Raw genomic sequence first — 14,988 nt, forward strand, 5'->3', positions numbered from 1 at the left:
CGCCCACAGCACACTGTTTACACGGGGAGGGAGGACGGCCGGAGCGCCTCAGGGAAGAAGCCGCCCTCACTGCAGACCGGGCTCCGGCTCCGGCTTAGAACTACTGGCGACACGTAGTTCCATCATCTGTTTCATGTCTTTCAGTGTGAAACAAAAGTTTCTATTGGAAACGTTAAGCGATAAGGCAGAAAAAAATCAAGAATCTTTAGTCTTTCACATAGTAACTGGAGATTCTTGCTCAAATCCTGCTCCGCTCAGATGCAAACTGGGCATCAGCAAACTACTTTTAGTACAATGAGCCATTCCTGTTCCAGCCCTCGTACTAAGACTAGAAAATAAAAGAACAGACTGTGAGAAACAAAAGTATAGTCGTGAGGGAAAAAGAAACTGAGAGTATCCTTTTTGCTACCAATGACTTCTTACGGTCTTTTACAGAAGAGCCATGCCTTTGAAACCAGAGTAAAATGAATACATGTTGAAAGCATTAACCTACACTGTCCACTGTGGTAGCCAGAAGCCACAGGAGGCTACTGAGCACCTGAAATGTGCAGTGAGTATAATATACACCGGATTTTAAAGACTTAGTACAAAAAAATTATAGCAGTAGTTTTTCTACACTGATTGCACACTGAAATGCTAGATATGCTGTGATAAATAAAATGTTATCAAAATTAATTTCACCGCGGTGCCTGGGTGGCTTAGTCAGTTAAGCATCCACTCTTGGTTTCGGCTCAGGTTGTGATCTCAGGGTGGTAAGATCAAGCCCCGCACCGGGCCCCCGCTCTCAGTGTGGAGTCTGCTTGAGTTTCTCTCTCTCTGCCCCTCTCCTCCATTCTCCTGTGCTCTCTCAAATAAATAAATAAATCTTTAAAAAAAAAATTTTACCTGTTCCATTTTACTTTTTTAATAAGGCTACTGGAACATTTTAAATTAAGTATGTGGCTTACATTACATTTCTAGTGGGCAGTGCTGGTATAGAATATGCTGTAGGAAAACCAGGGAAAGAAAATCTCAGCAGTGATTTGTCAGTCCTTCATAACAGCCTATTACAGAGAGTTCTATCTTCCAGAAGATGGGTATTTCCGGTCTTACATAAACTTAGGACTTAAAGCCAGAATAGCAGCTTGAGTTTGAGGATGATTTCTGCCACTGAGCACATGACTTCCCAGTCACAAAATCTTGGGTAAGTGACAATGACCCAGGGTCAACCTACCTCCTAATATGAGGGTTAAATGCAATAATATAAAGAGCCTAGCATTTTAAATGGTAAATAGTATGATCCTCCTAAGAAAATTTCTGTGACATGCTTTCAAAATATTTTGGTGGCACTTTATTAAAAAAAAACACGTAATAAAATTAGTGGTCTTATAGTTGCTATTTTTAAAGACTTCAGCTTCTAAATTCTAATTTTAAAAAAATGTACTATTAGGAAAGATTATATGGGGCAGCCACCCAGGCGACTGCCTTCGGCTCAGGTCATGATCCTGGAGTCCCGGGATCAAGTCCCACATCGGGCTCCCTGCTCAGTGGGGAGTCTGCTTCTCCCTCTGACCCCCCCGCAATGCTCTCTCGCTCTCTCATTCTCTCTCTCTCAAATAAATAAATAAATAAATAAATAAATAAAATCTTCTAAAAAAAAAAAGGAAAAATTATAAAATCTTCATCTTCAGAGATCTTCAGGAAGAGAAGAAGCATATTACTTCTCCTGTAAAGTTTAAATCAGAGAGCTGAGCCGAAAGATCGGTTCAAGCTATCCCGAAATAGAGGCACATCGGGTCCCAAAATTCATCTGCTGGGTGATGTTGTGGAATTCATCTAATATTTCTGGAATAGCAGCTTCCTCATTTATCAAAGAAAGAAGACTGACTATATGATCACTAAAATCCCATTCAGTGCTTCGACTCTTCTCAACAATGAATCCAGAGGTCAATATGAGTTTCTACTCACCGCTTTCAAAGCATGCTGACTTCTCACCATTCTCTAATCCATACATCTGTCTCAAAGAAGTTTCCAGACAATCTTCCACAGAAACTCCTTGCTCAAGTTGTTTTCCCATGAACTTCCATAAATCCACTCCTCCCCCTACACCCACCTCCTCCTAATGCATCTGTGGATGTATCCTGTGCAGTATATTCTGAGAAGCCAATTAAAGGAGGAAAAAAAACCACCCTTTCCCCATCCTCAACTCCAGGGTCCAGTTTAACTGCTCTCACCTTGCAGGCACTCACAGACTTATTAACTGACACAGTTGTTAAACCTGCAAACAGTACATAGCAAAAATGTGCCATTTAATGTAATGTCAAAAGCAACAGAAATGATCTATAATGCAACTATTTGTAAAAGCACCTGCTGACTGGTTAGTTTTTTGTTTTGTTTTGTTTTAACTGGGGTGTAATTCTGAACAGGATTCTTAACTAGGAATTTTATTTCATTTTCTGATTGAGTTTTAACTAAAGCATCTTCAGCTTTGCCCCAGGGATGCATGTGACTCAAGGAAATTAATTTTGCTTTCTGTGACATAGTCTGCTTATCTTTAAAAGAGAATTAATAATAATCACATGTTCAAAGGAACTGGGACCCCACCAGAAAAGGCTCAATACAAGTATAAACTATCAATTTTCAAATATCTCACCATAAAAGCAGACGTATTAATAACAGTGTTGAGGCAAAATTTGAGAGAGGCAGGAGTTTTTAAAACAAAAAAGAGAAATGAAAGAATGCCTCATCGCTGCCCAATGGTAGGGTATTTTTGCTTTTCACATGCTAACGCAAGCCAATGTGGAAGCTAGTTTTATGGTTAGCCCAATTCTTTCAGTTACCCAAGAAGAAAATGTTAAGGTATCGCCCCTCCTACAGGAAAGTGGCACCTGTAAATCACCAACAGGTGAATTAACACCTTTGATTGCTTTTTCAATTACAGGTGGTGTAAAAAAGTTTTTTTAGAGGAAAAACCACTTTTCTGGGCAGTGAGAAGCCCAGTTCCCACCACTACTGGTTAAGACCATATGAGCTGTGGAGGCAGACAGAGCTGAGTTCTACTACTGTTACCGCTCGTACCATCAGATACTCAATGGTTCCAATATGGGTTCCTGTGGTAGGCACACCATGTTCAGTATGGCCCACATCCTTTGCAGCGAGAATCCAGGCTCTTCCCTCTTCTCAGTGAAACTGCTCCAGCGAGCCTCTGACAGGGGAGCCTGAAATGCATGCCCTTAGTCCTGGCCTCACCATCTTATTCCCACCCCCCATCCCTCCGGCCAGAGGTCCTTCCTCAATCCAAGCCCAACTCGAGTCCCTTTCTAGTGTGCCTCAGTAAATACATTTCTAAATGTGAAATAATCTAAGAAGCCTTAGCCTCCCTGAGTGTGCCCAATTACTACAATAGAACAATTAATACCCTAAGAAAATAAGGCTAACCTTCTGAAAAATCCCGTCCTATCTCAGGTCTCCTGGACCTTCGAGGAACAAGCCAATATGACAACAGATTAGGTTTCTTGTGGCAATCAATAACATCAAACAAAATAGCCCTCCAGAAGATAACCCAACCAACTGCTTGCAGGGAGTCACACTGAGCATGGTGTACTTCCTTTCTGGAAGCAGCATGTGCTTAAAATGACAGCGAACAGGCAATCACAGTTTCTCCAGCTACTAACAAGAAACCCTGCAGTGAAGGATGTTTTCAAAGCACCCACCTTGTTGAGGACATCTCGCTGGCAGCCAAGATAAAGATTGGGAAGAATTCGGGTTGGCCCGATGTTGGCAACAGGTAGGCAAGGCTGAGAAATGCAGGTAGGGACTAGAGCAGATTTTCCTTCACAGAGGCCAGGGAAACAACGGGAGAACTCTGCAAACCCACCTAAGAATAAACATCATAAAATTAGGCCATATACAAAGATAAAAATCATCCCTCCATGAACTGCTCAAACAAAACAGTTTAAAAAGCAAAATCAGGGGCACCTGGGTGGCTCAGATGTTAAGCGTCTGCCTTCCGCTCAGGTTGTGATCTTTGGGTCCTGGGATCAAGCCCCACGTCGGGCTCCCCGCTCAGTGGGGAGCCTGCTTCTCCCTCTGCCCCTCCCCCTGCTCGTGCTCTCTCTCTCCCCCAAATGAATAAAATCTTAAAAAAAAAAAAAAAAAAGCAAAAGCAAATCCCACAGATGTAAGTGAGCACCCCTACACACATACGGCTGTCCGCAGTCGCCAACTGCTAAGTACGGTGCACAGCCCGGCACCGAGCCTTAGCTTACGGGGCCACGAGAGGGGGATGTGGCCCTGAGGACACGTAGAAGGACTCCTCTCTTTCTCTCTCGCTCTCCAACATCACATACCCTACATTTCCTCCTGGCTCCCCACCCTCCAAAGGAATGATTTTCTGTGGAACTTAAAGAGAATTTAAAATAAGTAGCAAAGGGCGCCTGGGTGGCTCAGTTGGTTAAGCGACTGCCTTCGGCTCAGGTCATGATCCTGGAGTCCCGGGATCGAGTCCCGCATCGGGGTCCCTGCTCTGCAGGGAGTCTGCTTCTCCCTCTGACCCTTCCCCCTCTCATGTGCTCTCTCTCATTCTCTCTCTCTCAAATAAATAAATAAAATCTTAAAAAAAAAAAAAAAAAAAATAAGTAGCAAATAACCAAGCCAAGACAAATATTCACAGGAGCAAAATGAGGATATTTTTAAAAAAACCGTGAACTGAGGCCAGATGTTATTTCATCAAAATAAAATTGATCAATTAAAAATTCTTTCTAGAATTAACTTTAAATCTTCCTACTATATAGGGTTTTTTTTAATTTCATAGGTATCACAAACATATGCACCCCTACTCTTGCAAATAGCCTCCACATTAAGCCCTTGAAATTCCTGGACCATTAATTAAGGTTCCCATAATTACCACAGATTCCTGGGCTCCGCAGTTCATTTTGCTGAGCACTATGAAGAAGTGGTGACAGACCCTAACTGCTTAGGGGACATGAAGGCCTCGTGACAAGATTCTTAGACCCAGAAGAATCCCGTTTTTCCTAGTCTAGTCCTTACAGTGATCTGCTCTATGACCTTCATTAAGTCACCATCTTGCCATTTCGTAATGAAGAGAAATCTGTCCAGACACAGGAGGCACACTCACCTCCTCTGGAAAAGAAAAAATGAGTAAGGTCTTCCCTGGGTTTTCCAATCTAAACACTCCTTGCTATCCAAACCCAAACCCAGAACCTAAAGATTCTGATAAATTTTCAGATAAATCCCCTGCTAGCCAAACCCTTACTACTTGTCAGGAAGCAAAGAGATTTGGATCACAGGAAATACTTGTATATTTTTAGTACTATTTAATTAAAAAACAATTAACATGTTATTAGGAGACAGGGCAGCCCCTACTTTTACCTCTTTAATCAAGCCTTAAACAAGATACTAAAATCTTTTAATATTTATCTTCGGATCCTTGAGTTACATTCTATTAGTCTTCGGTCCACTTCCAGAAGCATACAAAACATGCCCTCAAAAACGGCAGATGCGCAAGGAGCTGGGAGGGGACAGTGTCATGCCCTTTGTCCCCGGCAGTAATCTGGACTCGTGTGTCTACTGTCTAGGCTCAGTATAGGTTCCACGAGGCAGCAAGCTAGGATGGCAGGAAGTCGGTGACAACTATGCCACCTGCAAAATGCTGAAGTGTGCATTCCTAGCCTCCTACCTAAGTGCACAGTTTTTACTCGTCAGCAGTGTGCTTACTGAAGTTCTTAAGATAACCTGATGGAAAGAGTAAGTGGTTCCATTACAGAACTCCCCAACTCCTTCCTGTGATAGATGCAGCCCTCAGGACGTGTCCCTGTACAGGTTCGTGGCTTCACTGCCTACCATTTCCAAGCATGACCTCCGGCCACACAGAAGCCACTGTTATTTCACACTTCGGTGCTATTCTCTCATCCAGGAATACCACCACACTGCCATGCCCTGTGAACGCACACACAGCCAGCCAACCACAGACAAGTCCCACGATCAACCGTGTGGCAGAGCGCGCCCAGGCTGAGTTCAAATACATTAGGACCCAGCCTCACCTGTGAGGCCTTCCTCCACCCTCGATCTGCAGCTAATTGTTCAGCTACATCTCGTTAGGATTCACCAGAGACACAAAGGGAAAAAAGCAACGTTTCTCAGGTTACATTTCCTAAAGTGTGCGCCAAAGCACTGGGGTCCTGCAGGAAGCTAACAGATGAGATACTGGTCCAAAAAGTAAGGGGAGTGGGGCACCTGGGTGGCTCGGTCGTTAAGCATCTGCCTTTGGCTCAGGTCATGATCCCAGGGTCCTGGGATCGATCGAGCCCCGCATCAGGCTCCTTGCTCAACGGGAAGCCTGCTTCTCCCTCTCCCACCCCCCCTGCTTGTGTTCCCTCTCTCGCTGTGTCTCTGTCAAATAAATAAATAAATTCTTAAAAAAAAAAAAAAAAAAGTAAGGGAAGTACTGCATATCCTACCTCCCTGGGAGAATCACAGCACACATTAGCATATTAAAGGCTCCAAAAAATATCTCCGAAAAAACAAGCTTAATTTAACTCAAATAAGTTTGGGAAACTTATTTGACCATGGCCTGACCCCTGCCATTTCCCCCACTAAAATCTTTTAATAGCTAGGGCAACTCATACTTAAGGAAATGCTACACTAGGGCCACCACTCCAAGTACTGAGATGGAGTCAGTCAGCATTCCTACACCCATGAGCATGACCGACGGGCAATCTCAAGAAAGGGGTCAGCCTATATTGGCCTACGGATATGAGGGCCATGGATTAGGATTTATAATTTTGTTCCTATTAGTGTTCTGTTCTTTTTCAGTCTAATTGCATAATACAGTTATATTTAAGTGAGGTGCGTGGGTTTTTTTCCCCAAAGTATTTTTTATAACAATAAGTGTTAAAGGGAGGGTCTCACCATTCTTTGCCTATCTCACACCTACCCACCATAATAACCGACAGGCACTATTTTGATTACAATTTAATTGTATGAGTTTAAATGTTAGCTTCTACTAACTTCTGTGGTTCTGGTGTTTCTACAAAAGAACTGTTCTCACATTTTTTTTCTATCCTGGCTCCAAAACAGTTCACATACTAGTCTCTCATTTAATTCCAACAGAACAATATTCCAGTAAACATTCTCAGAGAAAAGAGAGACAATCCAAGGAAACTCCACTTGAATTCCATTTTAAATTTATAAGTAATCAGATGTACAAATAATATAAGTAATCAAAGAATTACCTAACATTTACTAAGTGACGCACATTGCTCTCAGCACTTTACAAGTATTTATTCAATCTTTATAACTAGGAGGTGGGTGCTATCATTATTCCCATTTTACAGATAGGAAAACAGAGGTTCAAAAAGACACGGAGTAACAACTGGCAGAACTAGGACATGAGCCCCAGCAGTCTGGCCCTAGAGACCATACTATCAATCGATGTGCTATGCATCTTCTCCAAATACTACAGGATTAACTGTAAGGATGCAGGGATAGCCTTGCTGATTTCTATGGGGTCCTGCCCTCACTAGCCGTGACCTGCTAGGTCTCAATACCAGGCTAAAAATGGCCATGGGCCTCTCCCAAACTCATGGCACAGCCTCACTTCCCCAGAGCCATATATGGTTCAAAAGCTTCAATGAGAGAGAAAAAAGGGAAAGCGGTCTGACATGAGCAGAGACACAAGAGACTCTAAATGCACTCATTTCACATGAAACCAAGAACAGAGCTGACAGATGAACTAGTTAAGATAGAAATACAGTCACTGATTTGTTCATGATCACAGTGTGCAAGATGGTGGTGAAGCTGTCCTAAGGACTTCCAGGCCATCCTCCACAAGGCAACTCTCAGAGGGGGTACAATTTGGCAACCATCATCGACAGCGTCAGCAGGCCTGGGCTGTTTGAAGTCAGCTTTAACACTAATTACTACCGTGATCCCAAATCACTTTAACTTCGGGGGGATCTCAAAAGTGAGGGTGGTTCTAGAAAATTCTAAGAGAACAGAAATAATTGAGAGCAAGAAACCAGTGTTTAACCTCAAAACAAAACCAAAAAGCCAAACAAAACAGCAATAACACACTGTAGAACACATTATAAAACAAAAAAACTTCTTTTTTACTATCTTTTCAACTAATCTCTGGCACAAACCTGAATAGCCTTAAAATATTTAACAGATTTCGTTGAAATCAGAGCATTCATTTAGTGCTCAGTCTGGACTGAAATGTCCCAAACTATGGCTCCTAGTCACTTCCAGAAAACACTACCTCAGCCAAAGAGTACATTTTCCCTGATCTTTATCTAGGACAATGTTCCACTCTGCTAACACCCTCCTTCATTGACAGTTTTTTCCATTCACTGACCTTTCATTCATTGTTGTACTCTAGTGACCCTAGTTTCATTTCATTAATTAACAACAGATGAGACACTGCCTGATTTCCCCGAACTCTTGAAAAACTATCTGTGGCCTCATCAGCCACTCAGTTCTGAAATATGTCTAAAATGTCCTTCTTCCTCTTACAAACCAGAACTCACAAGAAGGAAAGTATAATTCATCCATGCAAATTTTTTGTTACAAATGGCTGACAGATACAGAACAGTCATCTTCTCTGCCCTGTCATAACCCTCCGCTGTCCCCCAGACTCCGTGTTAGATTGCATGACAAGAACACACAACATCATTTCATTATCCTCTCGTGTTGAAAAGCTTTTAAAATACTTATAAAGTTGGTCAAGGATTGAACTCACCATCCAATCTCACCACGTTTCTCCTCTCCCTAGATTTTATGCTGCTTATCATCTGGGAATCGAGAAAACGCAGTCATGTAACCCAGACAAGCTTCCCGAAGATAGACCTGAATCTAGAAATGGTGGTATCCACTCTTCCCCTTAGGCTGAAATGTTTGTTTTCAAGAGGAAGGAAGACGTGTGTGCAGACACGCCTGCCCGCAGAGAAATACGGACGAGGGGACGGGCAGGTAGACGTGCAGACACCTTGGGCCAGCTCCACAGATTTGGACAGGCAGACGAACTACAATTTCTGTTAGTCTTCCACAAATCCAACCAGTAGAATGCACGTTTATAAATAAAAACATATATATTACTCTGAACAGAGAAAACGTTTGGTATAAAGGCATTCATAACTTATATACCATTTTATTCTCATGCAGCCAAGAAAACCTTCTTCCTTCAGAGCACCACCTTCACAATTCTAATCACAAATACCATTTTCTGTAAAAGCCAATGTGAACCACCATTTAATTTTGGGGGAAAAAATCTGCTAAGTAAAATACATATAACAACTCTACTAAACAATTCCAATTAGTCACTCTTTTCTCTTCTCTCTGACCCTTGAAACCAGTTATAAATCACAGTGATTTTTCTTAAAAAGGAGTATTTGTAATAAACAAAAGTGAGCACTTTACCAAAGCTTAGTGATGTGAAATAAATGTTGAAGTCTCAAATTCTAAAAATGGATTCCCTAGTCTTTCAAACTAGAGATAAATGTCAATTCCATCCCTTTAGAGATAGCTCCCTGCAGGGAGAAACACAGGACTTTGCTTACGCTTCAGTGCCAACAGGTGGCCAGTCCCTCAGAGCTCTCGCAGCCCCACAGAGCCATGCAGAGCGGGAAGGAGGGCTAAAGGCTACTCCCTCCCACACTGTGAAGGGATTCCACAGCTCTATACGGAAATAATATCTATACCAAGCTCGATTTTATGAAAGACATGCTTCTAAAAAGCCAATGCAAATTAATTTTTCATATTAAATCATTTTCATAGTTTATATGGTTTCATACTTTTTAAACATAGTTCTCATGTAGTTTAACCTTTGTAAAACAAAGACTCCCTTTTTGTGACATAATACAACCCATTCACTTACTTCTTCCAGAGTGCATGTGAAGGATTTAAGTACACCCCACCTGTAGAGAAGAGTTCTCTCCATCCTGAAAATAAAATCTGCTACTTTGCTATTAGGAGACAATCCTAATATTAAAAACTAAATTGCTGACATGTATATTTCGATTGTTGAAATGTTATTTCACAACAGATGCACATTTCACTTCACAATGAAGTGACTAATTCCAGCAGCTTTGTTCTCTGTTCTCTAGCCATTCACAAAAAGACTCAAGTGTGGTTACAATTCTTCCAGGGTCCGCAAACTGTATACATGGAGAGTTGAAACTAGTTAAAAAAATGAAACAAAAATGAAGTCACCATAATTTCCCGCCCCTGGAGAAAGCAAACATACGTAAGTAGCTGTACAATAGGCTGGTCTGGGTAAGCCAAGCCACACATGTTTGATAAATCATTTCTGGGAGGGTAGAGAGCATGGCAGATTTTTCTCAACATCCTTAGTAGTGTTCCATCTGTGTCTTTTTCAGCCAATCTCCACTGAGCAGCGCTGACGAGAAAAATCCCTAATAACTTAAGGCATTAACTTTAAGCTCCTATTCCATCTGCTCCGTATCTACCGGAGCACAGACCAAGAGGAAAGTGGACAGATATGCACTTCTGTGGAGACCGTCCAGGAAGCCGGACAAGTAGCTTGGGTCTCACAAAACTTGTCCCATAAATGACATCTCCAAAAAAGTTCACTCTGTATTAAACAACTCTCTCACCTGGCGCAGTCAGGAAATGAGAAATTCTATCTAATTTTTGGATTAATACAGTTATCACCTAGACAACAAAACAGATTTTAAATTTTCAAAGTACTAGCATTAAAAAACCACCACATACTGTAATAATGCAATTTCTTGTGATTCAGAAGGTCTAAATCTTATTATTTCTTAAGATAACATTATCAGAATCAATTAGCAAAATCCAGAAGTGTTGTTTAGTAAAGAATTCTCAGAAGATGTGGAATGATAGCTATTTTACTGATCTTTCCAACTGACAATACGCAGCTACACCCAGAAACTCCTCCTCTTAAAATATCCAGAACACACAGCTCGTACCCCTAATAAATGCCCTCAAAGATTATTCTAAAGAGTGCAACCAGGATACCTAAACAAAAGGAATATGGCCAGAATCCACCACTTGCTGAATAAAACCAATGACTTCTGTAGGAGGGGAGCCAGACTTGCAGAGGCAGCCCGACTGGTCCTGCAGTGACATGAAGATGTGAAGACAAGGGTAAGCGATCAGCGTCCGGGGACTTCCCGAGAAGGACAGACTCAGGAGGCCCCTACTGCCATAGGCATGCAAGGGGAGGTTATTAGAGACCACATTGGCTCATTTCACCTGAAAATCAAAGATTTCCAAGCTTGTACTGTTTGAGGTCCCAAAATCCAAGCTAACACTTTCAACTCCCTTTGGTCATTTTCACTTAAAAGATTTACTGACACTTAAAGTCAAAGCCAATGTCTCCCTCTCTTTCCTTCTGCATCCCCATCCATGGCAACCCCAACCTCCCAGCTCAGCAACATCCAGTTGCTATGCCAACACACTTTCCTTTTTTTTTCTTTTTTAAAGATTTTATTTATTTATTTGGGGGAGAGAGAAAGCACAAACAGGGGGAGGGTCAGAGGGAGAAGCAGGCTCCCTACCTAAGCAGGGAGCCCGATGCGGGGGCTCGATCCCAGGACCCCGGGATCATGACCTGAGCCGAAGGCATACGCTTAACCAATTGAGCCACCCAGGCATCCCCACACTGACTTTCCTTTATGTCTCTTCTTTCTGCCCTGCCTTCCCATTCTCCTGCCGCCCCCCTGCTCCAGGACCTTCATCCCTCACTCTTAGATAAACTCAGTAACAGCTCTCTCTGATCCACCTGTCCTCCTCCCCACTCACGGCCACTCTGCTGCCAGATTAAGCACCCTAAAAATAAAGTTTTGATGTGATCTCTGCTCTCAATACCCACAGAATAAAATCCAAAATTGTGAGCCAGACATTCAAGACCCTTCCTCATCTAATCCCAGTCCACAGCCCAACCTGATTTTCCATGCCACCACCCTCCATGGAAAAGGAAAATTGGTCTTCTGTTTTCCTAACACAATGTGCTTTCCAATCTTGGGCCTTTGGCAATTTAATCTCTCCTCCAATCCATTTTGTTATTTCCTTCCAAACCATAGGCAAGCACAAGTCATACTTCTTCTACAGAAGTATATTCCAAAGGTTTCTTACCATAACCAATAAAATACACTTTACATCAAAACCTTCTAAACACAGAGACACCCAGAGCTCAGGAGAACTGGCCACGGGTCTCAGGTTGGTGATGGGGGCCAGGTCCCAGAAACAAATTTCACCCTACTATCTTCCCTTACTGAGTTACTCTCTGACAGTTTCAATACTCTTCTCTTGCATTAAAAAAAAAAAAAAAAATCTTTCCAGGGTGCCTGGGTGGCTCAGTTGGTTAAGCAGCCGATTCTTGATTTCAGCTCACGTCACAATCTGAGTCCCGGGATCAAACCCCATGTTGGGCTCCATGCTCGGCGGGGAATCGGCTTGAGGATTCTCTCTCTCTCTCTCTCTGCCCCTCCCCCTCCTTGCATGTGTGCTGAGTCTCTAAAATAAATAAATAAATCTTAAAAAACAAACAAAATCTTTCCTGACCAGTGTATCTATGTATGATCTTGACAACTTAGAACTTCCATAAAATTTATGGCAACCATCTGGCAATGAGTATTTGCCACTGACTTGGTAACTGTGAATCATCTTTGTGTGTGTGTTATGACCTCTGTTTCTCCAGCTAGAATACACTGTGAACTGCCTGTGGGTAAGAATTATGTCTCACGCTCCTTTGTAATCCCCTCAGCATTTAGCACAGTGCTTGGCACATAACTGAAATTCAATAAATGTTTACTGAATCCTTCCTTGTTACAATGAATAGCTGTTGATGGACAGAAGTCTTGTATAGTTTTGGTGTTCAGAAGGATTTCCTGATTCCATTCAAAGCCTAAAACGATGTTGGCATGGGTGGGGGCCCAGAATCTGCTTCCTATTCCTAGACCACAACGCCCAGAAGACTCTCCGGGTGACAGAGGCAGCGCAGGACAAGAAAAACATGGTTCTGCTACTAAAGGAAAAAAGGCAGAACTGGTGAGTGCTACTTTGGTCACTGAAAAGCAGCACTGAATCCTGTGTTTCTGTCATACCCAATCTTCAGTGTGCTGCTGACTTTACATGAAAGGTGGAGAGAGAAAATTTTTTCAGATGTCCCTGAGTAGCTCAGAACTCCATACGATCTGGAAGGTCTAATAATACCCCAGGGCTCAGGGAATCCGGGCACATCCCTCAGGAAACTAATCAGACCAACTACAATTAGGACCCAGATCAGGATGAAATGGCTGCTGGACAGGTCTACTGTGATCATCAAAGGGCTCGGTGAAATGAGATTATTAATCAGGAGATAACTCTATGAGTCAGAGGAAAAGGGGCTATGAGTCTGGTCTCTGGGGAATGACTCTTAAAAATCAAATTTGACTAACTTGTACACTGTCTGTGAATCACCATATAACTCATCTCTCAGGCCTTTCTACATGAAGCTCAAAGCTTTCTGATCTAGCCCGAAGCAGGCTTTCCCATAGACTACTTCTATGTATTCCTCTCTATCCACAGTCCTCTTTGGCCAACTGCACAGCTTCCCTGGAGACCTGACAAAGCAGGCAGGAAGCAAGGGCTACCTGTTCAGTCAACCAAACAACTCGAGACCACTGGAATCATCTGTAGGTTCAAAGAGACATTTAATGAGCACCTACCGTGAGCAGGACACAGCACTAGGTAATGGGGGCAGTGGTGACCAAAACAGAAGCCCTCTCTGGAATGGACAGTTTAGTGGGATAAATGTTAACCAAATAATTAGATGAATAATTAACTAATTATAGGTAGGTGGTCAAAGAACCATGTATAACAAAGAAAACCAACTTTGCCTGGTAGCTAGGGAAGGCTTGATGACAACACTGAATCCAGCAGGAGACGCTAGGCTGAGTGAGCGGACGACAGGAGGAGGGGCCTCTGTGAAGGCCCGAGACACTGATGCCGCAGGTCTGCAGCAACCAGGAGGAGGCCTACAGAAGTGAAACGAACTGAGGACCTACGTGGCATTAGATGAAGCTGGAGAGGTAGGCAGGAGCCAGCCACTATAGGGCCTGGTGAGTCAGTGAAGGATTTGGGAATTTATCCGAAAAGCAATGATGCATATTAGACCCGGGAGTTATATAATCTGGATTACATTAAAATATAAAATAAAAATACCACTTTGGCTCCAGTGTGAGTAATGGATTGTAGGTGGCAAGGCAGAAGATAGGAAAAGGCCAGTGAAGAGGCTCCCGGAGCACTCGGAGCGGGGGGGATGCTCTGGGCTTGACTCGGCTGCTGGCAGGAGGAAGAGAGTGGACACCCTGAGAACTCAGAAGACAGACCTAGGGGACTGGGAGGCGGCAGGGCCTGCAGCCAAATCCCCGATGGCTCACAAGTTTGTCCTTTTGGTTTAAAGAGCTTGCATAATTTGATTTCATCTCTTCTCAATTCCCACTTCTCCCCTTTGCAAAAGAAATCTACTCTAGTCCCCCTACGGCCCCCTAAAATCAAAGTGCAGTCCTGACATTTTGAATCATGTTTCTCCCCCCGTCTGAACGCCGAGGCCCCCCTCCAAATCTTACTCATCTTCCAAGGTTCAGTTAGAACCCCACTGCCGTAATCAAATCTTCCCCAACCTCTGCAGACGACACCCCATCACCGTTTTCACTGTATCACACAGTATAGCGCAGGATCATACACCCCTCTCTTTCGTCCACTTTAGGCATATTTCCCCAAATTGGTCGCTAGGTTCTCAAGGGCAGGGCCGAGCCTTTTGCTTTTCTGGTGGCTCAGCCCCAGGCCCAACCACAAAAGTGCCCATGAAACCCTGAGAGGTGGACTGGATGAAAGTCCTGGGTCTGGCGCTTCTCCAGAGCCACGGGTGACACGACCGGGGCAAGGCTGAGGCCACCGTGCTCATCGAGGCTGCCGTCATCTGGCTCGTGCAGAGGATCGGGATGAGGAACCAAGGAACTATCT

General features: G+C 43.2%; 1 protein-coding gene across 8 annotated transcripts in view; it reads right to left on the bottom strand.

Moving 5' to 3' along the window:
* DUSP16 (dual specificity phosphatase 16) overlaps positions 1 to 14,988 on the bottom strand; it is a 170,690-nt gene that overhangs the window by 17,562 nt on the left and 138,140 nt on the right. For all 8 annotated transcript variants that reach the window (XM_078075627.1, XM_036112037.2, XM_078075622.1 and 5 more), the window contains one exon: positions 3,693 to 3,856. In XM_078075627.1, the coding sequence (XP_077931753.1) occupies positions 3,693 to 3,856 (164 nt within the window). The remainder of the gene's footprint in view (positions 1 to 3,692; positions 3,857 to 14,988) is intronic.

This window comes from Halichoerus grypus, chromosome 6 (genome assembly GCF_964656455.1).
Source record: "Halichoerus grypus chromosome 6, mHalGry1.hap1.1, whole genome shotgun sequence".
NCBI lineage: Eukaryota > Metazoa > Chordata > Mammalia > Carnivora > Phocidae > Halichoerus > Halichoerus grypus.